Consider the following 27,089-nt stretch of genomic DNA (forward strand, 5'->3'; position numbering starts at 1 on the left):
TGCTGGGCTACATGGGTCCCCTTTGGCCTGATTCTGCTACAGCCAGTCTCTTCCCGTGGCACTTGTCCCCACCTAACTAACCCCTCACCCCAACTGCAATCTCTCCTGCCTCCAGGTGCAGCTGATTGAGAGCATCAGTCGGAAGCTGGGGGTGCTGCAGGAGGCTCAGCGGGGCTTGCATGATGACATGAATGCCAACATGGTGCTGGGCAGAGAGGTGGAGAACCATGTCAAGGGGGTCTGCAAGCCCCACGAATATGAGAAGTTCCGCCTCTTCATCGGAGACCTGGAGAAGGTGGTCAACCTCCTGTTGTCCCTCTCAGGGCGGCTGGCAAGGGTGGAGAATGCCCTCAGCAGCCTGGACTTGGATGCCACTGCGGAAGAGGAGAAGGTACAGAGCAGGTGGGGTGGGGTGGGCGACCTCTGGAAATGCAGCTCTAAAAGGCCTCTCTCTCCCGTTTGGGAGCTCCTTGTCCCCAGACCAAGAAGTTTGCTGCCTCCTCTTCATCCCCACCTCTATTTTGCCTTAGACCACATCTGGAGTCCAATTCTGGGCACCACAATCCTTATATTGACATGCTAGAACATGTGCAGAGGGTGGCAACCAAGGTGATCAAGGGTCTGGAAACCAAGCCTGATGGGGAACAGCAGAGGAAGTTGAGCATGGATAAAATGAGAGTGATAGAGTTTAGAGGAGATATCCTGTCCCATGGAAGATGGAGCAAGCTTGTTTTCTCCTGCTCTGGAGGGCAGGACCCGATCCCATTGTAGGAAAGTAGATTCTGACTAAACACCAGGAAGACCTTTCTGATAGTATGAAATGTTAAAAACCTCCAAGGAAGGAAAGTTTACTACCTCCTGAGGGAGTCTGTTCCACTGTTGAACAGCTCTTACTGTCAGAAAGTTCTTCCAGATGTTTAGTCAGAATCTCTTTTCTTGTAACTTCTTGAAGCCAGTGTTTTGGGTCCTCCCCTCTAGAGCAGGAGGAAACAACTTCACTCCACCCTCCACGTGACAGTCCTTTAGATATATGAAAAGTGCTATCATATCTCCTCTCAGTTTTCCAGGCTAAACATACCGAACTCCCTCAGCTGCTCCTTATAAGGCTCAGTTTCCAGACCCTGCATCATCTTGGTCGCCTTCCTCAGCACCCGGTCCGGCTTGTCAACATCCTTCTTAAATTGTGGCACCCAGAATTAGACACAGGATTCCAGGTGTGGTCTGGCCAAGGCAGGATAGAGTGGGACCATGACTTCCTTTGAACTGGACACAAGACTTCTGTTGAGGCAGCCTAGAAGAGCATTAGCTTTTTTTGCTGCTGCACTACACTGTTGAGGGTGGGCATGTGTGCCTGGGTGTCCTGTGCCTGCTTCCTGATCTTCCTGCTCTGGGTTTTGACAGCTCCCTCTCTTCTCCCTTCCCCAAATCAAGCTGGCCCTCCTGGAGAAGAAGCGGCAGCTGATGGCGCAGCTGGAGGATGCCAAGGAGCTGCAGGACCATGTCTCCCGTCGGGAGTGCTTGGTCTTCGCCAGCGTCTCACGCTGCCTTCCTGCTGAGCAGCTGCAGGACTACCAGCACTTTGTGCGCATGAAGTCAGCACTCATCATTCAGCAGCGGCAGCTGGAGGACAAGATCAAACTGGGTGAGGAGCAGCTGCGCTGCCTGCGGGAGAGCCTGCGCAGGGGGCCCAGGGAGTACTAACCAAAGCCAGCTGGGCTTTCCTGCATCACAGGGGCTGGGCTACATGACCCTCAGGGTCCTCTCTAACCGTACCAATTCATATTCAGCTGGTGCCTCCCTTAGGGGACTGCAAACCAGCTTTGTGCTCACAGTGCCTTCTTGCTCTCAGGACAATTATAATCGTTGCCAAAGATTGCTATGCCAGATCACTGCATCCCCACCCCTCCTCTTCCATGGCTGAGGTTGGAGGCTCAACCAAAGTGTGCTTTGCTGGGAAGACAATGACACCAGCTGCTCAGGAAGGTGAGGGAGGGCTTCCTGGAGCTCCACTGGGATGAGGACTCCCAGGGAGGCAGCCTGAGTGCCTTGGATAACTTTCCATCTTCTCCCCTCTGGAGCCACCAGCCCCCCAGCCAAGGAAGCTCCCCTAAACAGCAGCATAATCCTCTGGCACCCACCGCTTATTTCAAGGCCTGGCTTGCCTTTCCTGCCTCCTGCTGCACAATTAATTAATTTATTCCTATCTTAGCTTTCCTTCACCGAGATAGTTGTGAGGGGTGGGGGTGGGTGACTGGGATGGGCCAACACAAATCTCAGCCACATCCCTTGAGGGCGACATGTCCTGCAGCTCTCATTGGTATGTTAAGCTTAGGATGTGTTGTGGTGGCTGCAGAGGAGTCTGTGTCCCTTCCCTTGGCCTCTGGAAGTGGCTTCTCTGCAAGGGTGGGGTTTTTTGTGGGAGGGAGGCTTCAAGCACAGAAACAGCACCCCTACATGCTTTCCAGTTCCTTTTGTTGCCTCCTTCCTCTCCTTCCCCTCCCAGCACCTCAATCTAAAGTTTCTCTTGCCAAGTTTAAGGGCAGGAAAAAATGCCTCATCTTTCCCCATATCAAGATCTCTTGCTGGGGAGTTGCTGTTTCAAGTTGTTTTGAGCTCTGCTCATTTCCTGCACAATCGTGTCGGGGGGGGGGGAGCTGAGGACCTGTTTGCAGATCGTCCTCCTCCTCCTCCCTCTCTCTGGGTCCCTCATGGCCTGGGGAGCTGCAGCAAGCCCCTTGCACACTGCAGATTGGCCGCTGCTTCCTTGATCTGGCACCGAACCCTCCCAGCTCTACCCAGAGGCAATCGGAGGAACCAGTGAGGGTAGTGAGGGTCCTGTGTGAGTGTCTGGAGGCAGTTGGAGGATAGATGGTGGCTAACAAATTGAGGTTGAATCCTGACAAGACAGAAGTACTGTTTTGGGAGGATGGGGGGACGTGTAGGGGACTCCTTGTTCCTGTACAGGGTAACTGTGCCCCCAAATGACCAGGTGCGCAGCCCGGGAGTAATTTTGGACTCACAGCTGTCCATGGAGGTGTAGGTCAATTCTGTGTCAAGGCAGCTGTTTACCAGCTCCATCTGGTACGCAGGCTGAGACCCTCCCTGCCCGCAGACTGTCTGGCCAGAGTGGTGCATGCTCTGGTTATCTCCCGCTTGGACTACTGCAATGCGCTCTACGTGGGACTACCTTTGAAGGTGACCCGGAAACTACAACTAATCCAGAATGCGGCAGCCAGACTGGTGACTGGGAGCAGCTGCTGGAGCCATATAACACCGGTCCTATGGGGTCTTCACTGGCTCCCAGTGTGTTTCCAAGCACAATTCAAAGTGTTGGTTCCACAGTGAGGGAACCTTTAAAGCCCTAAACAGCCTCAGCTATGTTTACCTGAAGGAGCGTCTTCACCCCGGACACCGGGGTCCCTCTCCCAAGGGCCTTCTGGTGCTTCCATCACTGTGAGAAGCGAAGTTACAGGGAACCAGGCAGAGGGCCTTCTTGGTAGTAGCACCCTCCCTGTGGAACGCCCTCCCATCAGATGTCAAGGAGATAAAGAGCTACATAACTTTTAGAAAACACCTGAAGGCAGCCCTGTATCGGGAAGTTTTTGATGTTTGATATTTTACTGTCTTTTAAATATTTTGTTGGGAGCTGCCCAGAGTGGCTGGGGCAGCCCAGTCAGATGAGTGGCATATAAATAATGAAATTATTGCATTATTATTGAAAAGGGCTTCCCCCAATACAGCCAGCCTCTGCCCCCCCTACCACCATGTGCCCCCTGCTCCCTGCCTGTGTAAAAGGCAGAGCCGGCCCACCCATGAGGCAAGGTGAGGTGACCACCTCAGGCAGCAGGATCCACAGGAGCAGAAGATCCCAATGTTGATCTTCCTCCCCCCCTTGTTCCTAATGTAGATATCTTAGCTTCCTGATAGTTGTATGTTGCTTTGAATGTATACTTTATATTTGACTTTCTTCTGTAATGTTTTCTTCTGGATTGTTTTATTTGATGTTTTAATTTAGGTTGTAAACTGCTTTGAGTCCCCCCCCCCCCAATATATATATAAAGATATGAACGTGTTGTTGTTGTTGTTCCTGATGTAGATCTTCTCTCACCTCTTCTGCCCCGGTGGGAGGGAGGACGCCATTTGGGGGTCTGCCTCAGGTGCCAAAATGTCTTGGGCTCAGCGCCAGCAGCAAGACATATGTGTCCTGAGAAGGTGCAGCCTTTATTTGCACAAGTCCTTGCTGGAGGGGGGGTGGCTGCTGTGGCTCCTTTCTTCAGAGACCCCCGTCGGGAAGACAGTCAAGCCATCTGGGTTGGGGAATCCTGATGCAGCTGCCAGCCAGGCGGGCCTGATCTCCGTACTCTTGGGCAAAGTGCCTTCACTATATGTAGACACAAAGCGAGGGGCCGCCCATGTTCTATTGGGCTCGTATCCTATTTGCCAGTCTCTTCCTGCCTCCTCTGCTGCCACACCCATGCCTTCTGCTTGCAAATCAGGCCTTTGTGAGTTGCCTGCCCCCTGAATTCTCCATCTTCATGCCCCTCAGACATCTTGTAGACTGGAGCTGGCATTTCCCAGAGAGGATCGACCCACCCATGAGGCAAAGTGAAGCCACTGCCTCAGGCAGCAGGGTCCACAGAGGCAGCAGTTCCCAATGTCAATCTCTCATTGTTCCTGATCTTCCCTCATCCTTTCTTCCCTGCCTGGGTTTGCATGCGCCATCTTGGGGTCCACCTCAGGTGCCAAAATATCTTGTTTCCCAGCAAGGAAACTCCTTTTTGGGTGAGGACTCCTATGGTCACTACTGCCTGGAGCTGGAGGAGAGTGTCACAGCATCTTTCTCCTCCCACCCCCTCAACCCAAAACACATATTTACCAGAGGAATGTGCTGGGCTCCTGCCACAGATATTCCTGCCCCTGACGACATCCTCTTCCTCTCCATTGTGTCTGGAACAATTGGGATGTCTGAGCTTCACAGTTTAACCTCTTCAGTGCCTTGAGCCACTCGTTAAGAACTTGAAAACCAAAGTGGAGCCAGCGGGATCAGGCCAGCGGCCCATTTAGTCCAGCCTCCTGTTCTCACAGTGGCCAACCAGATGCTCGTGGGAAACCAGGGAGCAGAACAAGAGCACAATAGCATCTTTCCCGGAGAAGGAATGGGAACTGGGGCAAGGGGCAATAGGTGGGTGAATTTCAACTGGCACAACTGGTTAATTCTTGCCATGGCTGCTGTAAGAGGTCTGGATTTGCTGATCCCAGATGGGGAAGAAGCTCCTCTCTGCTCCCAGACAGACACATCCTAGTGAGACCTCCTCCATCCTCCCACCCTTTGCTTTGGGGCTGCACTCTTAGCCTGGCCTTTTTTGGGCAGCAGTGTGAGAAGCAAAAGCAAGTCACAGTGGCAAAGAGCAGCTCCTCTGCTGCTGATCTGTGCGACAGACAGCCCAGGCTTCCATCCAGCAGTCCATGAAATCCTCCCCTTTTAAACCAGAGAGCATCTCTCCAGCCAGCGAGGCTGAGGGTACATGATGTAATGCAGCAGCTGTGGGGGATTTTTTAACCTCTGCTTTACACCATCTCTACACTAAACCTGCCAAGGAGATGAGGGTCTTTGCTAGGGCCAGCCCATCCATGAGACAAGGTGAGGCAGCCACCTCGGGTAACAGGATCCACAGGGGCAGCAGATTTCCCTTTATACCCAAGTATAGATCTTCCCCCACCCCTTCTTCCTTGGCAGGGAGAGGGATGCCATTTTGGGATCTGCCTCAGGTGCCAGAATGTCTTGGGCTGGTCTGGGCTTTGCTTCCACCATTGGAGGCAGCAACACTTCTGAATGCCGGTTGCTGGAAACCGCAGGAGGAGGGAAAGTGTTCTTGTGCTCAGGTCCGGCTTTTGGGGACCCCTTTTGGTTGGTCACTGTGAGAACAGGATGATAGACTAAGTGCCCACTGGCCTGATCCACCAGGATTTTCTTGCAATCTTACGTTTACGTTCTTAAGACTGTTACCTGAAGGGCTGTCATGCTTTTGCTGAAGCCAGGAGAGCAAGAGGGATCAATCCCTCTTCGCTGGAGAGGCGCTGCACAGCTTTCCCTCTCTGCGCACCGCCCCTTCAGTGACGTGGGAGGAGAAATGGAAGGGGCTCCACTTCTGCTGCTTCGCTGAAGGGGCGCTGCGCAGAGAGGGAGAGAACTTTTTTTTTCTTGTTCTCCTCCTCTAAAACTAGGTGCGTCTTATGATCGGGCGCGTCTTATAGAGCGAAAAATACGGTAACTATCAGAAGACCCTTCCCAAGGGAAAGAGCTGCTCAGCAGTGGAACAGAGGCTGCCTCTGGAAGTGCTGGCCTCTCCATCACCAGAGGTACTTAACTGGAGGCTTCATTGCCACTGGCCTGGGACACTGCAGTCTGCATTGACGAGATAAACTTCCCAAACCAAAACAGTCACCCTTTGAAATCTCCACTTTCCTGAATTTTGTGATGCATTTCTCCAAGCCGAAAACAGATATAAAATGGGGTATGTTTTATGATACAACATACAAAAATGCTTTTGTGTTCATGAACTTATTTGCAATAATGTGTGCATTGGCAAAATGACACATCCAATGTTACTCCAATAGCTACCTAGTTCAATGTGCAGTGACTCACACTGAGTTCTGTGGATGATGGGCAGTATACAAATTTAATAAATTACTTACTTAGTTACTTAACGGCCCACTGAAATTAATGGACATGACTAATGTAGGTCTATTAATGCCAATGGGTCTACAAGAAGCAGAATTTAATTCAATGCATCCCAAAGAGTCATGGTGTGTTTTGCCTATAACACCACCTTCCGATTCCTACATATCTATGCTACTTAGTACATGGTGGCAGAGGCTGGGTTTGTCTGAAGCAAAGCAAGGAAAGGTTTCTGCATCCCACCTCAATATTAAGCCAAAGGCGCACCTCAAATTTATGGGCTGATTTACAGCCGTGGATAAACAAGGCCCGTTCTGGGTTGTGTTTATTTCCATGCCTGTGTGCATTTCACTTATCCTTAAATGTTACACAGAGATTGTAAAGCCTATTCCAATAGGAAGGGATTCACCATAAAGGAGACCCAGCATAGAGCGCAATTCCAGTCAATTCACCTCAGATGTTCCACGTGAACTTGGGGCGTAAAACAACTGCCCTTTCGAGAGCTGTAACTGAGAGACCCTCTTAAAGGCTCCAGTGTGGAAATGGCTAGCTATTTTTAAAAAGTTGGTTTTCTCACACCTCAAAAAGTAAATGTGCAGAAAAGGACTGTTAAAATTGCCAAAGGGTTGGAAGTTCCCGCGAAGTGTGTGGCTGCACTGCGCACGTGGCACTTTTCGATTGACAGCAGCCGCAGGAAAACATCTGATGATGGTTCTCATATATTCTTGCAGTCTCTTTTCCAGGCTAAACATAACTAGCTCACTCACTCAATCATTCTTCTTAGTTTCCAGACCCTTAATCATCCTGGTCTCCTTCCTCTGCACACTTTCCAGCTTGTCAACATCCTTCTTGAACTGTGGTGCCCAGAACTGGACACAGGACTCCAGGTGGGGTCTGACCAGGCAGAATAGAGCGGGACTACTACTTCCCTTGATCTGGGCTCTAGACTTGCCCTCAAAAAGTTCTTCCTGGTGTTTAGTCAGAATCATGGGCAGAGGAAGAGTGAAGAAAGACTGGACAAAATCAGTTTTTGCTTTGTCTTCCTTTTGCTGGTTGGATGCAGCCATTTGAGGAAGAAACCATGAAGGAGGTGGTTAGAAATGTTCCCATAGGAAATAATGAAAATTGTCAACTCGTTATGCGACCACTCGCTTAATGAACCATTTCCCAAGACTGCATTGTGTTTGGAAAGTGGGAACTGCACATACAAAAGCTATTAATCTTGGGAAATTCTTTGCTGTTTGAAGAGTTCTTTACACAGTGCCAGGATTTCCCCAGTTCTTAAATCTCAAATCCTAATATGTGTTCAGATTCACAGAATTTCATAAGCTTCTTAGTGGTGGTTTATTCTTGTAATTCTCTCCTGAATAAGATGACAGACACAGTTCCCTTTTCAAAATGACGTTTTTCTCCAAGCACATTGTGAGAATATGCTGCTGTTACCAAACAGTAAAGAAGAGAAATGGATCCTGCACAAACATAATTCATCTTAAACTTCACCTTTCCTCAGTTTATTCCCTCGTCACTTGAAAGACTTCAACCACTTCCCTAAACTCCTTCTGCTTTGCTCCTGGAGATGAATTAGTTTCCAAGTTTTCTTTGGAGGTCCACCAGGTCCTATTTGGGCTACCAGCCTAGGACTACAAAAGCATCAAGGATCAATGCAATAAGCTATGCCTACAGAGCCTGCCTAGTGAACTGGGGCAGTAGTCCCCATTAGAGCAGGACATCTCTACTCTCCCCGCCCCATAAATACTAAACACAGGCTCCACTAGAACTGAACAGAAGCTCTGAAATCTCCTTTCCCAATTGCATGGGGATGAGTGTGTGGTAAGAGTGTCACCTCTCCCACAATTCCAGGGTGGACCCCAGCAGGGCCCATATCTCCAGCATCCTAGAGCCACTCAGTCAGCATGGAAAGCGAGCTTTAAGCCCACTTTAAGAAGCCTTATCACCTTTTGTGCTGGTTCAGAGTGAAAGCAGGTGAGTCAGCCGCTGAGGATGGGCTCCTAGGGTCACTCTGGAGAAGAAGGGAAGAGTTGGGAACTCTGAAAGCACATGCCGTCCATCCCTATGGGAGTTTTAGAATATAATTAAAATGATATGAGGACAACTCTAGTAAGAAAAAGCAAACCACTATGAAAATCATTTCCTTTAGAAACAGCCAGTTCCATGAAGCATGCTAGAATAATAATTTTTTTAAAAAACAGTCTCCACCTGCTGGCAGTAAGACAATAAGGAGGAAGACAATCCATGCCATGTTTTACTTTTAAATTGAAGAAGTATGCGATTCTGCTAAGAAATGTCCTGACCAGGACCACTGGGAAGAAAAGGCTCTGGTGGCCAGAGATTTTGTTTCAATCAAATATATTTATTTATGTATAAAAAGGTAAAAAGGTATGTATGTCTACACCATTCCAGATAAACAAACCCCCTCAAAGCCTTCTTTAAAATACCCCTTCCCTGACCCCCATAGGCAGCTGTGTCTTGAGAGGCCTCCAAGGGGATGGGGAGGCAGCGCATGGCTTGACAGCAACTGCTAACGGATCACACTGAGCTGATGATGTTCCAGCCAGGAGCACCTTCATAGCCACTTAGGTGGGGGTGCTAAAAGCCATTCCCTGTGAAATAAAATCATCACACACACACATGCTCGCTAAACACAATTTGGGCAGCAACCTTTTGGTGCTGAAGAGGTTCTGCAGCCCAGAAATAATACTAGTGGTAGCAGTGGTAATAATTATCATTACTTTTTATATTCCGCCCACCTGGCAGGGTTGCCCAGCCAATCTGGGCAGGTTCCAACACATAACATAATAAAATGTCAAACACTATTAATTGTTCCTATTAATAACAGTAATAATATTCTAAAATAAAAGTCATAAAAACTTTAAAATAAACAACTTATAGCAAACAAAGCAAAATTCAACAATCCTTCTGAATCTAGTAGCAAACAGTAAAATTAAAACATCAGCAAAAATTTAGCAGTTCACACATCAACCACAATAAAGAATTACCAATCTACAATCAATAAAAATAACAGCAAATCACAATGCATAAAATACCACAAAACATACAAAACCATGTAAAAGGATTAAATTGAGAAACAAAGATACACAACTCAAAAAAGTATTTTTAAGAAGATCTCCTGCTAGTGGCCAAATTCTCCCCACCCGACAGCAGTGTCTGGGTGGGGGTCTAAGCAAGGGAGTTCAGTCGTGGTGCAGAAAAGAAGTGAAAAGTACACAGCCACTGGGGAGGGGGGTTTCTAAAAGCCCCTCTCCATGAATTAAAAGCACCACGCCCCCCCTCCCAGAAGTTCTCCTGCTTTTGGGGTGGGGGTCTAAGCAAGGGAGTTCAATCGTGGTGCAGAAAAGAAGTGAAAAGTACACAGCCACTGGGGAGGGGGGTTTCTAAAAGCCCCTCTCCATGAATTAAAAGCACCACGCCCCCCCTCCCAGAAGTTCTCCTGCTGTTGGGGTGGTGGTTTAAGGAAGGGAGTTCAATCGTGGTGCAGAAAAGAAGTGAAAAGTACCCAGCCACTGGGAAGGAGGGTTTCTAAAAGCCCCTCTCCATGAATTAAAAGCACCACGCCCCCCCTCCCAGAAGTTCTCCTGCTTTTGGGGTGGGGGTCTAAGCAAGGGAGTTCAATCGTGGTGCAGAAAAGAAGTGAAAAGTACCCAGCCACTGGGAAGGAGGGTTTCTAAAAGCCCCTCTCCATGAATTAAAAGCACCACGCCCCCCCTCCCAGAAGTTCTCCTGCTTTTGGGGTGGTGGTTTAAGGAAGGGAGTTCAATCGTGGTGCAGAAAAGAAGTGAAAAGTACACAGCCATTGAGAAGGGGGGTTTCTAAAAGCCCCTCTCCATGAATTAAAAGCACCACGCCCCCCCTCCCAGAAGTTCTCCTGCTTTTGGGGTGGGGGTCTAAGCAAGGGAGTTCAATCGTGGTGCAGAAAAGAAGTGAAAAGTACCCAGCCACTGGGGAGGGGGGTTTCTAAAAGCCCCTCTCCATGAATTAAAAGCACCAGGCCCCCCTCCCAGAAGTTCTCCTGCTTTTGGGGTGGGGGTCTAAGCAAGGGAGTTCAATCGTGGTGCAGAAAAGAAGTGAAAAGTACCCAGCCACTGGGAAGGGGGGTTTCTAAAAGCCCCTCTCCATGAATTAAAAGCACCAGGCCCCCCTCCCAGAAGTTCTCCTGCTTTTGGGGTGGGGGTCTAAGCAAGGGAGTTCAATCGTGGTGCAGAAAAGAAGTGAAAAGTACAAATAGCTGAAGAAGTTGGGGCTTGTTCGGGGGGGGGGGCTTTGAGGAATCTTGTGGAAAAACCTACAAATTTTCTCTAAAAACAACAACAACAAAACAATGCTACCATCGCCATAGCAGATGTTTTGACTGACTGTAAAAGTGTCTGGTCTTGGAAATGACCAAAGACTTTCTGGGTGATGTAGAGGCTCTGAAATGAGAGGCAGAACACAGCTTGACTGCAGGGAGCCCCTTCCCTGCTGAACACACTTTGTGCAGCCACTTGTCTCCTCCTGCTTTTGGTGCTGAGGAGGCACTCCAGCCCAGAATATGCACCCAATCGGCAACATGATTTGCTTCAGGAAGGGATGAAGATGTATCACACGTCCCTCTTCGCAAATGGTTCATGAAGTCCAGAAAACTGGTTGCAGCCTCCAGTTGTGGCTCCATGGAAGCGATGATGCTTCTGTCGCCGCCCCCCCCCCCCCCGTGTGTGGATCCAGAATTGGCCTCCACTGTCAAAATGTGTTTAAGGAAGAGAATATTACTTGGCTACAAGGGATCACTGAAGAAGAAGAAGAAGCAGCAGCAGCAGCAGCAGCAGCTTCTCCAACATGAGGCAAAGGTTCTCTCTGGAGCAAAATCTGGCATTTCCAGTATATGGCAATGTAGGGAAGGCGGGAGCATCACACAGAGGATCCTGGAGAGGGAAGGAAAGGAGGACAGTTTAGGGAGAATGGGAGACAGGACATCCATGTGAGGCTTCCACTTGGGCTTGTGAATCCGCTTGGCAATTACAAAACTTAGAGACATGTATGCTATATCTGTGTGCACCCTCCCCCAAAACAATCTTTTTGTCGTTGCTCTGCACCTGGGCCACTCGCCGAGACTAGTCTACCTCACAGGGCTGTGGTGACAATTAAGGGAGGAGGGAAAAACATGTATGCTATCCAGAGCTCCGTTGAGAATATAGGTGCAACAAACAAACAAACAAACAAACAAATATTGAGCCAACATGCTGCCTTCAAGGAAGGGCCCCCAATGTCATTTTGTACCCCCCCAAGCTCCCTGTGAGCTTCTGTGGTGAAGCTGCCCTCTGAACTTGGTTTTCCCAGGTGCAAAGCCAGGAAGGGACCCTGCGCACCTTGCTGTGAAGCCACCCAGGCATCCCTGACAGCGCACAGGTGTGCATCGCATGCAGCATTTCATAGATGTGTGCAACAGGCTGGGTCAGGCATAAAGGTCACGTCAGCATTAAAGGAGACATTTGTGGCTGCGGATCTAGAGGCCTGGCGGTGTGTGCAACCTTTTTACAATAGATTGGTCTGTCTGGACTGCAGTAAAACTCTGTTGGGCGTCCCTATGACTACAAAGGACACCTTCGTGGATTTCACACACAGAAAAGGAAGAGCATTTTCTAGGAAGCGCCAGGACTTCCAGTTGCTCAGGGATGTTTTTGGAGCTTGCAAATAAATGCCCCAAGAGAAGCTGCAGCCAGAACATTCATTAACGCCTTAACATTCCCTCCGTCTTCCAAGGGAGAACAAGCAGGTGGATGTGGCCGGCTCCTCTCACATTCCTAACCACACAATCACCCTGTGAGGTAGGTCTCCCAGACCCAACAGCCTAACCACTACATCACACTGCCTTGCTTCTCCACAACACCTTGAAGAGGGGACTTGTGGCTGCTCTGCTGCAAGGCAAGGGTGGGGACTCCAGACGCTGTGGAAATGTGGGCAAGCACCACGTCCCGTGACCAGGCCTAGAAAGATGGCCACTCACTGCACTTTCTCAGAGACAGCCGAGAGCCAGGAAGCTCTCCGTTCAAGTTTCCCCTCCATTACACATGCAGAGGCCCATCTAGTCCAGGATTCCGAGTCCCACAGCTGGCCCGCTGGATCCCTTCCAGAAGCCCACAAACATGGCATGTAAGCAACAGCTCTCTCCTCCCCAGCAGCAAGCCCTCCCTGGTAGACTGCCTCTGAACATGGGGTTTTTATTCAGCCCTGACTGCCAGCAGCCTTCACTAGATCTGCCCTGCATTAACATGCTTTGTTCTCCTTTTAAAGCCATCTAGGTTGGTGGCCAGCACCACCATCTTGCAGCAGAGAGTTCCACAGATTCAGAGATATAACTGAACCCATAATTCAGAACGCACCACTCTGAGCCATAATTGGGGGGCAATCCACACCAATGTCGGCCTACCTTACAGGAGTGTTGCCAGGATTATGACTGGTGCACAACGGACTTTGAGTATCCAATCTTAAGAATACAACAGCTCATAATTCAACTGTGGCACTCTCTCCCAGTGCCGGATTTATGTATAAGCTAAACAAACTATAGTATAGGGTCCCCACTCTCTTGGGCCCCCCCCCAAAAAAATTTAAAGGAAAAAAACAACTGGATGTACATTTCCAAAATATAAGTTCACTTACTTTGATAAAAAACATTTTGTTATGTGCAAATGGCTTTAGATACCTATTAAGTCCATAAGTTACCATATAGCACATATTCAGCACAAAAAACAGCCACAATTTGTTGTTGACCTTTGACAGCTGGACATATAAAGAGCCCCATGACCTGCACAGACATGATTTCTGGTGTCTGCATGTGCGCAGACATGATTTTCAGCATCTGAGCATGCGTAGACGCAATTTCTGGCACCGCAGAAGCGAGTCCCTGGGCCGTGCTGCGCCGGTTTAGTGCAGTGCACGGGGACTCACCAAGCGGGTGGCTCGGTTCGGGGGCGGCTTGTGGGCCGGTTAAATGACCCCCGTGGGCCGCTTGTGGCCCATGGGCCTTAGGTTGCCGACCCTGCTATATGGTAATTTATTGACCAAATAGGTATCTAAAGCCATTTGCACATAAATAGGAGCCTACACAACATAAAACACTGTTGCTGTATGTAGGGGTTTTTTTTATCTTATATTTTGGAAATTTACATCCATTTTTTTCTTTAGTTTTTTTTTGCGGGGGGCAAGAGAGTGGGGCCCTAAGCTATAGCTTGTTTAGTTTATACGTAAATTCGGCACGGGCTCTACATAAAGTCCCTGCAGGATCAGGCCCTGAGCAGAACGAGGCTGCGGTCCAAGCAAGGTAAGGCAGGCGGAAAGGAGGAAGGAGACCCTCGAGCGCCCCCTTGTGACACGAGCGGGCAGTTCATACCTGAAGCGACCAAGAAGCTTTTCAGCCAAAGCACAGCCTCCGAGGAGGGAGGGGGGAGGACCATCTCGGCCGGCATCCTGTTCTTCCTGTGCCTTCCTCGAGGCTATGCCCGGACTCAGCCCCAGCCCCTACTGGCCAGAAAAGTCGCCTTTCCCACCCAGGCAGACCCCGGGTCCGTCCCCACAGACGGGCACTTCAGTTCAACCTTCCTTGAGGACTTCCGATGTCCAGAGCCGACCAGACGTCCCCAGAAGCCCCCACCACCTGGGGTCGACAGCCAGAAGCCAACTGAGGGGCTCTGAAGTTGCGCAAGCTTCCGGAGCTGCTCAACGCTGCAAAGTTGCCATCGCACCCCACCGGACCCGCCGCCTGCGCCGCGTACACCCGCACACCCGCCCCCCGCCAGCAGGAACTCACCTGCCCCGGGACTCTCGGGAAGCCACTTGGCGCCGGGCTGGAGCGCCTGGAAAGGAAAAGAGAAAGTTGCAGACAACCGCAGTAGACTGCAGCGCGTTCTCACCCGGGATAAACGCGGCCAGGAGAGCGGGCTTCCTTCCGAATCCCAAATAAAAAGAAATAAATGGAAAGCGCAAGATGGGCGCCGAAGGGGAGTTGCAAAGTGGATGCCCTGCCCCAGGAAAGGCACTTTGGGGGGCCGGGGGTGGGACACCCGGGTGCGTTCGTCGCCCGGGCTCAGTACTGGCCACACAAAGTCGCCCTTTCGCCCAAGGCAGACCCCGGGTCCGTCGAGCTCGGCGGCCTCCTCCCCACAGACGGGCTTCCCTTCGTCCCGCCCCGCCTGGAAATACCGGGACTTCAAGGCTGGCCAGCAGCTGCTCCACCCCGCGAAACACCCCGCCCTTCTCGGGAATCCACGGCGGTTTCCCACTTTGAGGACCCGCGACGTCCAAGTTGGGCCGGAGAGCCAGAGGCGAGTTGCGGGGGGTATGAGAGGGGCTCCGAACTCCAAAGCAGGTCCCCCGCCCCACCGTCAGACACTCACCTGCCCCGGGACTCCCGGGAGGAGGAAAAGAAGCGGCGCGGCAGAGGAAGGAGCGCAGCCCGAGAAGGCGCGGTGCGAGCCCGCCGCAAAGATGAGAGGCTCCGGCTACGACCTGCGTCGCCGTGGGTGTCCAGAAGAGCGCAGCACGGGCGAGTGCCGACCTCGTCCGGAGGGGTTTTTAAGGGCAGCTCCCCCTCCCCGCTTTCACCTTACAGCACCTGCAAACCTCCTGTGGCGATTTCTGCAGCTCCGACGTCCCTTAAAGGCACCGGCGGCGCGACGGGCTGGCGGGTTTGCTCTGTGGCCGAGCTGCCTCCTCTTCTGCTGCGCTGAACATACTTTACCTGTAGCTGAAAAGGAGGGTCGCAGTCTAGAGGTCAGGGGATCCAGTGGGAGAGCAGGCAGGAGCAATATAGGGCCCCTGGCTGCGGCTGCTGCTGAGAGGTCTCTTCAGCTGCTTCTCTTCAGCCTCGGTGTCCCTGAACGAGGATCAGCTGCCGGTGGAGGGAATTTCGCCACCTTCTCCCACTTCAGGCTGCTGTTCAGCAGGTGAAGCTGGCTTCTGGCCCCTTGCAGTTGCTTGCTCCGAAGCTGGGTGGCAAGGGCTGGTGTGGAGTGGCAGGCTCTGTGACCCTCCGCTCCCCACCCGTGCACCCTGCTGGCACCCACAAACAACACTATGCTGCTGCTTGGTGAGCCAGACATTCCTAGCCACAGGGGACACTGGGACGTCTAGTGCCAATGTGGTATTCTCCTTCAGAGGGAGGGCAACCCCAGAGGCGGATTGAGGGCAGTGCAACCAGTTCTGCCACACTGGGCACTAAGACAGAGAGAAAAAAGGAGCCCGAGAGCTGGGGCACATGCCCTAACAGGAAGATGGTTGAGCTTCATTTTGTCCCCTTCCTGCCACACAGGTTTAGCAGATATGTCATGATAGGGCCCCCTGTTTGTGACTATTTAGCAATCATGCATTTGTGATTTCGCTGCAGATCCTCCTACACAAACAAGTACCTGTATTTATGCCTGGCACCCTGCTCTAATACGCTCACAAGAACCAGCTTCCAGCATCAAACACAGTCTCTGCATTTCAGAGGGCCAAACTCTGCCTCCTCATACTCAGAAACTAGAACCCTCCTGCCAGCCGGCTGCTGGGATGCTGCTGGGTTATTACTTCTGGCAGTAATAGAAGATGTTGACATTTCACTCTGATGTTCCAGAATTAAATGTCAAGTTATTCCTGTTCAGAATGTAACATTTACATCCCCCCCCTCAAATACATCATTGCAGCCGTATTTTTACATGCCTGGCTGCTCAGGGAGGGTGAGGGTAGTTGTGGCCCGGAGATGGAGAGGCAGACTTTTCAGAGGAGCCAGGCCAGCTGATGTGTGGAGGAGCAGGGCTTATATTGTGGCTGCTCCTGTTCTGTGGAACAGCATCCCAGCTGAGGTACAACAGGCACCCACTACCTGCAATTTCCAGAAGCTGCTGCAGACATTTTTGTTCCAGTGAGCTTTCCACGCTGCATGGATGCGTCTTGGGTGTGCATTTATTGGTTGTCATTTTCTGTGCTGTTTTTATTATATCACCTTGAGACATTTATGTAGAAGTAATTTAGTTAACTAATAGCACAGGAAGACTTTGCCCCACTAGGTAAAGGTAAAGGTACCCCTGCCCATACGGGCCAGTCTTGCCAGACTCTAGGGTTGTGCGCTCATCTCACTCTAGAGGCCGGGAGCCAGCGCTGTCCGCAGACACTTCCGGGTCATGTGGCCAGCGTGACTAAGTGGCATCTGGCGAGCCAGCACCAGCGCCACACATGGAAACACTTTACCTTTCCGCTGGTAAGCGGTTCCTATTTATCTACTTGCACTTAGGGGTGCTTTTGAACTGCTAGGTTGGCAGGCGCTGGGACCGAACGATGGGAGCTCACCCCGCCGCGGGGATTCGAACCGCCGACTATGCGATCGGCAAGTCCTAGGCGCTGAGGTTTTACCCACAGCGCCACCCGCGTCCCTTTTGCCCCACTAGACTAGTATCTTATTTATTTACTTTAGAATTTATAAATTGTTCTGCATTTAAAAATACTGATGAGGCAGTGAGGCATCTAGAGAAAAGTTTTGAAAGAGATGAAATGATAGAAGTTTACAAAAGTTTGCATGCAGTGGAGAAAATGGAGTAAGAAATGTTATTCCCCACCCGGCTCCTAATGCTAGAACGTGTGGACATCCCAGGAAGCTGAAGGACACATAAAAGAAAGAGGAAGTATAAAAATAAATAAAAGGACTTCTTCACTCAGCACATGGTTAAACTATGGAACTCCCTCTCACAGGAGGCAGTGATGGCTGCAAGCCTTGATTAATTTAAAAGAGTAAACCAATTCATGGAGAATAAGGCCATCAATGTCTACAAACCATGATGGCTCTGCTCTGCCTGCACAGCTGGAGGCAACACTGCTTCTGAGTGCCAGTCTCTGGAAGCCACAGGAGCGGAGAGTTGCTCTTGTGCTCTGGTGCTGCTTGTGGGCTTCCCATTGGCATCTGGTTGGCACCTGTGTGAAGAGGATCCTGGACAAGATGAGCTCCCTTGGGACTGATCCAGCAAGCTCTGGTGGAAGAAGCCTTGCTCAGTGGCAGAGCATTTTCTTTACCTGCACATTCCACCTCCAGCATCTCCAGTTAGGGCTGGGAGTGAATCCAGTCTGATCTCCTGGAGATCCACTGTCAGTCAGTGTGGGCATTGTGGAGCTGAATGGAGCCCTGGCCTGACTCAGCAGAAGGCAGCAACCTAGATGGCTGAGCTCTTGGACTCCAGTTCCCATTGCCCACAGTCAGCATTGCCCAGTGGCCAGTTGGTAGCAGGAGAAGCCCCGCAGAGCCTGAAGGGCAAGCGCCTTCTCATCCCTGATCTGCTCATCCTGCAAGCAAACCTTTCACAGGCTGCTTCCCTGACCCCTGACTAGTCTTCTCCAGCCTTGTTTTCCTGCGGCTGCTGTCAATTGAAAAGTGCCACGTGCGCAGTGCAGCCACACACTTCGCGGGAACTTCCAACCCTTTGGCAATTTTAACAGTCCTTTTCTGCACATTTGCTTTTTGAGGTGTGAGAAAACCAACTTTTTAAAAATAGCTAGCCGTTTCCACACTGGAGCCTTTAAGAGGGTCTCTCAGTTACAGCTCTCGAAAGGGCAGTTGTTTTTATTTTATTTCATTTATTTATTTATTTTTAAGAAATATTTATTAAAGTTTTGCAAAAGCATGAATACAAAAATACATGAAAGAAAAAATAAAAATAAAAAATACAACATACAAAAGACAAAAAAAGTAAGAAAAATTTAAAAACAAATCCGTTTTTCATAACTTTAAACTCCTTTGCTTGTTTCTTTGACCTCCTCACACCTCCCCTTTTTGTATTCCCATTTACATAATCAAGTCAGCAAATCCTTACCCTCTTTCATTTATCTTAACTCTATATCTTAACATTTTTTAACTCTATATTTTCATCCATTATCAATTCATTTTTGCATATTCTTATTAACTTTGTTGCTAATGCCACTTATTTTCAATCCAACATCATTTTAACATTCATTGATTTTACAGTATTTCTGCAGATAGTCTTTAAATTTCTTCCAATCTTCTTCCACCAACTCTTCTCCCAGGTCTCGGATTCTGCCAGTCATTTCCGCCAATTCCATATAGTCCATTACCTTCATCTGCCACTCTTCCAGGGTGGGTACAATCTTGTGTCTTCCAATACTTTGCAATAAGTATTCTTGCTGCTGTTGTTGCATACATGAAGAAAGTTCTATCCTTCTTTGGCACCAATTGGCCGACTATGCCCAGGAGAAAGGCCTCTGGTTTCTTCAGAAAGGTATATTTAAATACCTTTTTCATTTCATTATAGATCATCTCCCAGAAAGCCTTAATTTTTGGGCATGTCCACCAAAGGTGAAAGAATGTACCTTCATTTTCTTTACATTTCCAACACTTATTATCGGGCAGATGATATATTTTTGCAAGCTTGACTGGTGTCATGTACCACCTGTAAATCATTTTCATAATATTCTCTCTTAAGGCATTACATGCCGTAAATTTCGTACCGGTGGTCCACAACTGTTCCCAGTCAGCAAACATAATGTTATGTCCAACATCTTGTGCCCATTTAATCATAGCAGATTTAACCGTTTCATCCTGCGTATTCCATTTTAACAGCAAGTTATACATTCTTGAAAGTATCTTAGTTTTGGGATCTAACAGTTCTGTTTCCAATTTTGATTTTTCCACCTGGAAGCCAATTTTTTTATCCAAATTATAGGCCTCTCTTATTTGATAATAATGTAGCCAGTCTCGCACCTTATATTTTAATTTCTCAAAACTCTGCAATTTCAATTTGTCTCCATCTTGTTCCAATATTTCCCAATATTTCGGCCAATTGGCCTCCATATTGAGCTTTTTCTGAGCCTTTGCTTCCATTGGTGACAACCACCTTGGGGTTTTAATTTCCAGTAAGTCTTTGTATCTTATCCAGACATTGAGCAATGCTTTCCTGACAATATGGTTTTTAAATGCTTTATGTGCTTTAACCTTGTCGTACCACAAATATGCATGCCACCCAAAAACATTATTGAAACCTTCTAAGTCCAAAATGTCTGTGTTCTCAAGAAGCAGCCAATCTTTCAACCAGCAGAATGCTGCTGATTCATAGTAAAGTTTAAGGTCCGGCAGGGCAAATCCACCTCTTTCCTTTGCGTCAGTTAGTATTTTAAATTTTATTCTGGGCTTCTTGCCCTGCCAGACAAATCTAGAAATATCTTTCTGCCACTTCTTGAAACAGTCCATCTTGTCCAAAATTTGCAATGACTGAAACAAAAATAACATTTTTGGCAATACATTCATCTTTATAGCTGCAATTCGACCCAACAAGGAAAGCTTCAAATTTGACCATATTTCCAAATCTTTTTTCACTTCTATCCAACATTTCTCATAGTTATCTTTAAATAAATTTAAATTCTTAGCAGTCATATTAACCCCCAAATATTTTACTTTCTTAACTAATGTTAAACCTGTCTCCTTCTGAAACCTCTCTTTCTCAATTGGTGTAAAATTTTTCTCAAGCACTTTAGTTTTTGACTTGTTCAGCTTAAATCCTGCCACATGACCAAATTCTTGAATCAGTTCTAATACTCTTTTCGTACTAGATTCTGGCTCCTGTAATGTCAGAACTAGGTCATCTGCAAAAGCTTTCAATTTGTATTGTTTGGCTCCGACCTGAATACCTTTAATCAGACGGTCCCTTCTAATCATATTCAGCAAAACCTCCAGAACCGAAATAAAAAGCAATGGGGAAATTGGGCAGCCTTGTCGTGTCCCTTTCTCTATCTTAAATTCCTCTGTCATCACATTATTGACTATTAACTTAGCCTTTTGTTCTGAGTAAATTGCACTTATACCATTTTCAAACCCTTGGCCCACCCCCATTCCCTGAAGATTTTTCTTCATAAAATTCCAAGAAATATTATCAAAGGCTTTTTCCGCATCTATAAAAATTAAAACTGCTTTGGTATTGATGTTCACTTGCAGCTTCTCCAAAATGTTAATTATATTCCTCGTATTGTCAAACAGATGTCTACCTGGGAGAAAGCCAGCTTGGTCTTTATGTATCTCTTCGACTAATACCTTTTTTAATCTGTTAGCCAAGATATCAGCAAAAATTTTGTAATCCACATTAAGCAGGGATATGGGGCGGTAGTTCTTGAGTTGTGTCTTTTCAGACTCAGTTTTCGGTATAATGTAAGCTTCCTTCCATGACTCTGGCGCCTTTTCCCCCTCCAAAATTTCATTACAGACCTCCTTTAGTGGCTGAATTAACCAGTCTTTCAAAGATCTATAGTATTTGGAGGTTAGACCATCCGGCCCTGGAGATTTACCCAACTGCATGTTCTGAATGGCACCTTCTACCTCCTGTTCTGTAATTTTGTGGTTCAACATTATCTTATTTTCTTGAGAGATTTTTTGTAATCCATTTGTTCTTAAAAATTGGTCTAAATCAGTCTCTTTCTGTGGCCCTTGTGTATATAGTTGTTTAAAGTATCTCTGGAAGCACTTTCTAATCTCCAATGGATTCTGTATGTTCTTTCCTTCCACATCCAGATTTGTAATAGTGTTTAATTTTTGTCTTTTTTTCATCTGCCAAGCTAGCAGTTTCCCGCATTTATTAGCCGATTCAAATGTCTTTTGTCTCATCTGCTTAATTTTCCATTCTACTTCCTGATTTATCATTTTCATATATTGTACTTGATATAACTTTATTTCTCTCAGAATCTCTTGCGACTTTGGTTTCGCTCTTAATTTCTTCTCTCCTTCTTTTATTTTTTCCAAGATTTTATCTTTTTTCTCATTTTGAATTCTCTTCTTTATTGCGTTCTGTTGAATCAGAAACCCTCTCATGACCGCTTTGCTTGCGTCCCAGATTACTCTTTTTTCAACCGTGGTATTCAAATTTATCTCAAAATAGTCTCTCAAGATTTTTTGGGCCTTCTTGGTAACCTCTTGATCTCTAAATAAGGTGTCATTCATCCTCCATCTGAAGGAACCGATTGGTGTTAGTTTCATCTCCATCTTCACCGCATTATGGTCGGAGCAAGTTTTTGGGCAAATTTCCACTTTTCAAGTCTTAGGTGCGAGTCCTCTAGTTATCCATATTTGGTCAATTCTTGTCCATGTCATTTTGGCTTCAGAGAAGAATGTTCCCTCTCTTCCAAGTGGGTTCTTAGTTCTCCAGATGTCAATCAAGTCCATATTGTCAGTCAATTCAAAGAAAGTTTTTGGTAGTCTGCCATCTTTAGTTACAACCTGTCTCTGCGACTTGTCCATATTTGTAGATACCACTCCATTCATATCTCCCATCATAATAATGTTGTAGTCCATATAGTCTAGCAATGTCTCATGCAATTTCTTAAAAAATTCAGATTTCCCCTCATTTGGTGCATAAACTCCTACAATCAGAAATTTTTCTCCTTGTGATTGAATCTCAATTGCCACAAATCTTCCTTGTTCATCTTTAAAAACAAATTCCGGTGATAGGCTCTCTTTGGCATAAATAACAACTCCTCTCTTTTTAATCTTGTCCGATGAGATAAACTCTTGGATAAACTCTTTTATTAATCAGTACTTTCCTATGTAGCCTTATCACATATGTTTCTTGTAAACAAATTAAGTCCAATTGTTCCTTTTTTAATAAATGAAAGACTTTCTTCCTCTTCTCCGGGGAGTTAAATCCATGAATGTTCCAACTTAATAATTGCAGAGACATGGTGTGGTTATTCTATTCTCCTCCAACTGCTCCCAAAAGTTCTTCTTGTTCTGACGGTGGTATCACTTTTTTTAGTTTGTCCAGTCCCAAAGGTGGTGGTACTATGTCTAGTACTCCTGATCTTAAAGCTCTTAGCTCTTCTAGAACTTCTTTTTGCAGGTCTTCTTCGTGGTCTCTCAAAAATTTTCCCTTGTCTTCCACTGGCCTTATTTTGAACTTTTTCCCTTTAAAGGTAAAAGATAGTCCCTGGGGGAATTCCCACCTAAAAACAATTCTGTTTCTTCTCAGTAGGGCCACCAGATCTCCGTAGTTGGTTCTAAGATCCAATAGATGTCTCGGAATATCCTTGAAAATCTCCACTCTCGAATCGTTAATCTCCAAAGTCTTCTGGAAGTGCGCACTCACTATTTTGTCTCTCTCTTCTTTCGTTTGGAGGGTAACCAAACAGTCTCTCACCCTGTTTTTTCTCCCTCCTCTTCCAAGTCTGAACGCACTTACTATCCTAAAGTCTTGCTCCACCTCCAAATTCCAGAATTTTCCAAATTCCTGTGTAAGGTAGTCACTTAGGTTCTCTTTTTCAAGTTCCGGTACTGCCCTGATCCTCAAATTGGTCTGTTTCTCCCTCAGTTCAGTCATAGACAGAAGTGACTGGTGGTCCCCAATCTGCTTGCGCATCGGTTTTATTTCTTCCTCTACAGCCACTGCTTTTTCTTTTGCTTCCTCAGCTATTTTTCGATTAGACGCAGATTCTTCCAGCAATTTTTCAATAGATTCTGTATTGGAATTCACCTTCTGTCCCAAATTATTAATACTGGCAGTATTCCGGTCTATTTTAGTTGATTGTTCAGTAACTTGTTTGCTTAGGCCTTCCAATTTTTCATAAATTTTATTTAACACAGAAGTAAAATCCCCTTCTGAAGCCATTCCTTTTGACCCAGCTTGTGCAAAATCTTCCCCCTGTGTCACAGGAGGGCCGGGAACAGATGATCTACGTTGCTGGGAAACTGTGCTGGGCTGCTGCACTCTAGCCTTGCCCGATCTTGTTGTCCTATCAGTCATCACACTTTTGTCTATGAATCAAGGTCGATCCCACGGTCAAGTCTTGCCGTGGAAAATCCCCAGAGTCAAGAATGGAAAAATCCCCCAGCTGGGTGTGCAATTTCAATGTTCCTCTAGAGGGACACTGTAGCAGTCATTAAAGTTACAATAAAGAATCTTTTCCAGCTTTCCTAAGTCCCCCTCAAGAAAGCAAGCAACAGTTTCAAATCCAGAGAAGACCTTCAACAAGTATCTCCTTTGCAGAGTTAACCATTAAAAAGTTACATTGTCTATAAATAGTGCGACTCTCAGTGCAACAATTCTAGTGGACCTGACAGTCCGTTCCCAGGAGTTAGATAATTGTCTCTATTTTTTTCCACAAGTGAAAAAGTCACTTTTCCCTCTCCCCCCCCTCCAATAGCCTGGGGGGGTGGGTGGGGTACTTTTACTTTGATGTTCGGATTTGGAGTTTTTAAAACACTGCTCTCTAGGTCTTTAGCTTAAAGAGTCTTTGCTTTGAACTGTGTACAGAAAACGGAAAGGCAGACTTCCTGTATACACCTTCCCGCTTCAGTGCCGAATTAATCCTTTTTTTCTCCTTTAAGTCCCAATTCTTAAACTTCACCTACTCACGGGTAGTTGTTTAGAAGCCGAATTGTCACAGGAAAAAGGTCAGCGCTCTCCGGCAACAGCTGTGCGGCTTCACCCCACAGAAAAAGCGATCGACTCTCAGCACCGCGCCAAACTCCCGTTGCGCTCCAGAGCCCCTTACGGGGTCCCTTCGCTAATCCGGGGGGCGCTGCAGGTGCCCGCCGAGTCCCACGGTCACAGGCTTCTCCTGCCTGTGATTTTCACAAGGGTCTCCGCTTCGCCGTAGCGGACAGACCCAATTTCCACGGAGCTTCTCCCTCTGAGCTAGAAGGAGACCGCCATTGCCGTTGTCGCCATAGGGATGGACAGCATGTGCTTTCAGAGTTCCCAACTCTTCCCTTCTTCTCCAGAGTGACCCTAGGAGCCCATCCTCAGCGGCTGACTCACCTGCTTTCACTCTGAACCAGCACAAAAGGTGATAAGGCTTCTTAAAGTGGGCTTAAAGCTCGCTTTCCATGCTGACTGAGTGGCTCTAGGATGCTGGAGATATGGGCCCTGCTGGGGTCCACCCTGGAATTGTGGGAGAGGCGACACTCTTACCACACTCTCATCCCCATGCAATTGGGAAAGGAGATTTCAGAGCTTCTGTTCAGTTCTAGTGGAGCCTGTGTTTAGTATTTATGGGGCGGGGAGAGTAGAGATGTCCTGCTCTAATGGGGACTACTGCCCCAGTTCACTAGGCAGGCTCTGTAGGCATAGCTTATTGCATTGATCCTTGATGCTTTTGTAGTCCTAGGCTGGTAGCCCAAATAGGACCTGGTGGACCTCCAAAGAAAACTTGGAAACTAATTCATCTCCAGGAGCAAAGCAGAAGGAGTTTAGGGAAGTGGTTGAAGTCTTTCAAGTGACGAGGGAATAAACTGAGGAAAGGTGAAGTTTAAGATGAATTATGTTTGTGCAGGATCCATTTCTCTTCTTTACTGTTTGGTAACAGCAGCATATTCTCACAATGTGCTTGGAGAAAAACGTCATTTTGAAAAGGGAACTGTGTCTGTCATCTTATTCAGGAGAGAATTACAAGAATAAACCACCACTAAGAAGCTTATGAAATTCTGTGAATCTGAACACATATTAGGATTTGAGATTTAAGAACTGGGGAAATCCTGGCACTGTGTAAAGAACTCTTCAAACAGCAAAGAATTTCCCAAGATTAATAGCTTTTGTATGTGCAGTTCCCACTTTCCAAACACAATGCAGTCTTGGGAAATGGTTCATTAAGCGAGTGGTCGCATAACGAGTTGACAATTTTCATTATTTCCTATGGGAACATTTCTAACCACCTCCTTCATGGTTTCTTCCTCAAATGGCTGCATCCAACCAGCAAAAGGAAGACAAAGCAAAAACTGATTTTGTCCAGTCTTTCTTCACTCTTCCTCTGCCCATGATTCTGACTAAACACCAGGAAGAACTTTTTGAGGGCAAGTCTAGAGCCCAGATCAAGGGAAGTAGTAGTCCCGCTCTATTCTGCCTGGTCAGACCCCACCTGGAGTCCTGTGTCCAGTTCTGGGCACCACAGTTCAAGAAGGATGTTGACAAGCTGGAAAGTGTGCAGAGGAAGGAGACCAGGATGATTAAGGGTCTGGAAACTAAGAAGAATGATTGAGTGAGTGAGCTAGTTATGTTTAGCCTGGAAAAGAGACTGCAAGAATATATGAGAACCATCATCAGATGTTTTCCTGCGGCTGCTGTCAATCGAAAAGTGCCACGTGCGCAGTGCAGCCACACACTTCGCGGGAACTTCCAACCCTTTGGCAATTTTAACAGTCCTTTTCTGCACATTTACTTTTTGAGGTGTGAGAAAACCAACTTTTTAAAAATAGCTAGCCATTTCCACACTGGAGCCTTTAAGAGGGTCTCTCAGTTACAGCTCTCGAAAGGGCAGTTGTTTTACTCCCCAAGTTCACGTGGAACATCTGAGGTGAATTGACTGCAATTGCGCTCTATGCTGGGTCTCCTTTATGGTGAATCCCTTCCTATTGGAATAGGCTTTACAATCTCTGTGTAACATTTAAGGATAAGTGAAATGCACACAGGCATGGAAATAAACACAACCCAGAACGGGCCTTGTTTATCCACGGCTGTAAATCAGCCCATAAATTTGAGGTGCGCCTTTGGCTTAATATTGAGGTGGGATGCAGAAACCTTTCCTTGCTTTGCTTCAGACAAACCCAGCCTCTGCCACCATGTACTAAGTAGCATAGATATGTAGGAATCGGAAGGTGGTGTTATAGGCAAAACACACCATGACTCTATGGGATGCATTGAATTAAATTCTGCTTCTTGTAGACCCATTGGCATTAATAGACCTACATTAGTCATGTCCATTAATTTCAGTGGGCCGTTAAGTAACTAAGTAAGTAATTTATTAAATTTGTATACTGCCCATCATCCACAGAACTCAGTGTGAGTCACTGCACATTGAACTAGGTAGCTATTGGAGTAACATTGGATGTGTCATTTTGCCAATGCACACATTATTGCAAATAAGTTCATGAACACAAAAGCATTTTTGTATGTTGTATCATAAAACATACCCCATTTTATATCTGTTTTCGGCTTGGAGAAATGCATCACAAAATTCAGGAAAGTGGAGATTTCAAAGGGTGACTGTTTTGGTTTGGGAAGTTTATCTCGTCAATGCAGACTGCAGTGTCCCAGGCCAGTGGCAATGAAGCCTCCAGTTAAGTACCTCTGGTGATGGAGAGGCCAGCACTTCCAGAGGCAGCCTCTGTTCCACTGCTGAGCAGCTCTTTCCCTTGGGAAGGGTCTTCTGATAGTTACCGTATTTTTCGCTCTATAAGACGCACCCGATCATAAGACGCACCTAGTTTTAGAGGAGGAGAACAAGAAAAAAAAAGTTCTCTCCCTCTCTGCGCAGCGCCCCTTCAGCGAAGCAGCAGAAGTGGAGCCCCTTCCATTAAAAGCTTCCCTAAACAGGGCTGCCTTCAGATGTCTTCTAAAAGTCTGGTAGTTGTTTTTCTCTTTGACATCTGATGGGAGGGCGTTCCACA

The 27,089-nt window shown here is 47.3% G+C and overlaps 2 protein-coding genes and 1 long non-coding RNA gene across 4 annotated transcripts in view; 2 read left to right on the forward strand and 1 right to left on the reverse strand.

The window, feature by feature from the left end:
• SHROOM4 (shroom family member 4) overlaps nt 1-4,064 on the forward strand; it is a 37,328-nt gene extending 33,264 nt beyond the window's left edge. For both annotated transcript variants that reach the window (XM_083595339.1, XM_083595340.1), the window contains exons 10-11: nt 116-391; nt 1,432-4,064. In XM_083595339.1, coding sequence (XP_083451465.1) covers nt 116-391; nt 1,432-1,701 — 546 coding nt within the window. In that variant the 3' untranslated portion in view covers nt 1,702-4,064. The remainder of the gene's footprint in view (nt 1-115; nt 392-1,431) is intronic.
• KLHL13 (kelch like family member 13) overlaps nt 1-27,089 on the forward strand; it is a 1,461,558-nt gene that overhangs the window by 52,886 nt on the left and 1,381,583 nt on the right. The gene's annotated exons all lie outside the window — the stretch shown is intronic.
• LOC310754658 lies at nt 9,414-15,072 on the reverse strand. The gene is made up of 3 exons (XR_014543945.1): nt 14,782-15,072; nt 14,499-14,544; nt 9,414-11,616 (listed from the first exon to the last, which is right to left on the reverse strand). It is a non-coding gene; the product is annotated as an uncharacterized lncRNA (long non-coding RNA).

Source organism: Podarcis filfolensis, assembly GCF_964270895.1.
Source record: "Podarcis filfolensis genome assembly, chromosome: Z".
Taxonomy (NCBI): domain Eukaryota; kingdom Metazoa; phylum Chordata; class Lepidosauria; order Squamata; family Lacertidae; genus Podarcis; species Podarcis filfolensis.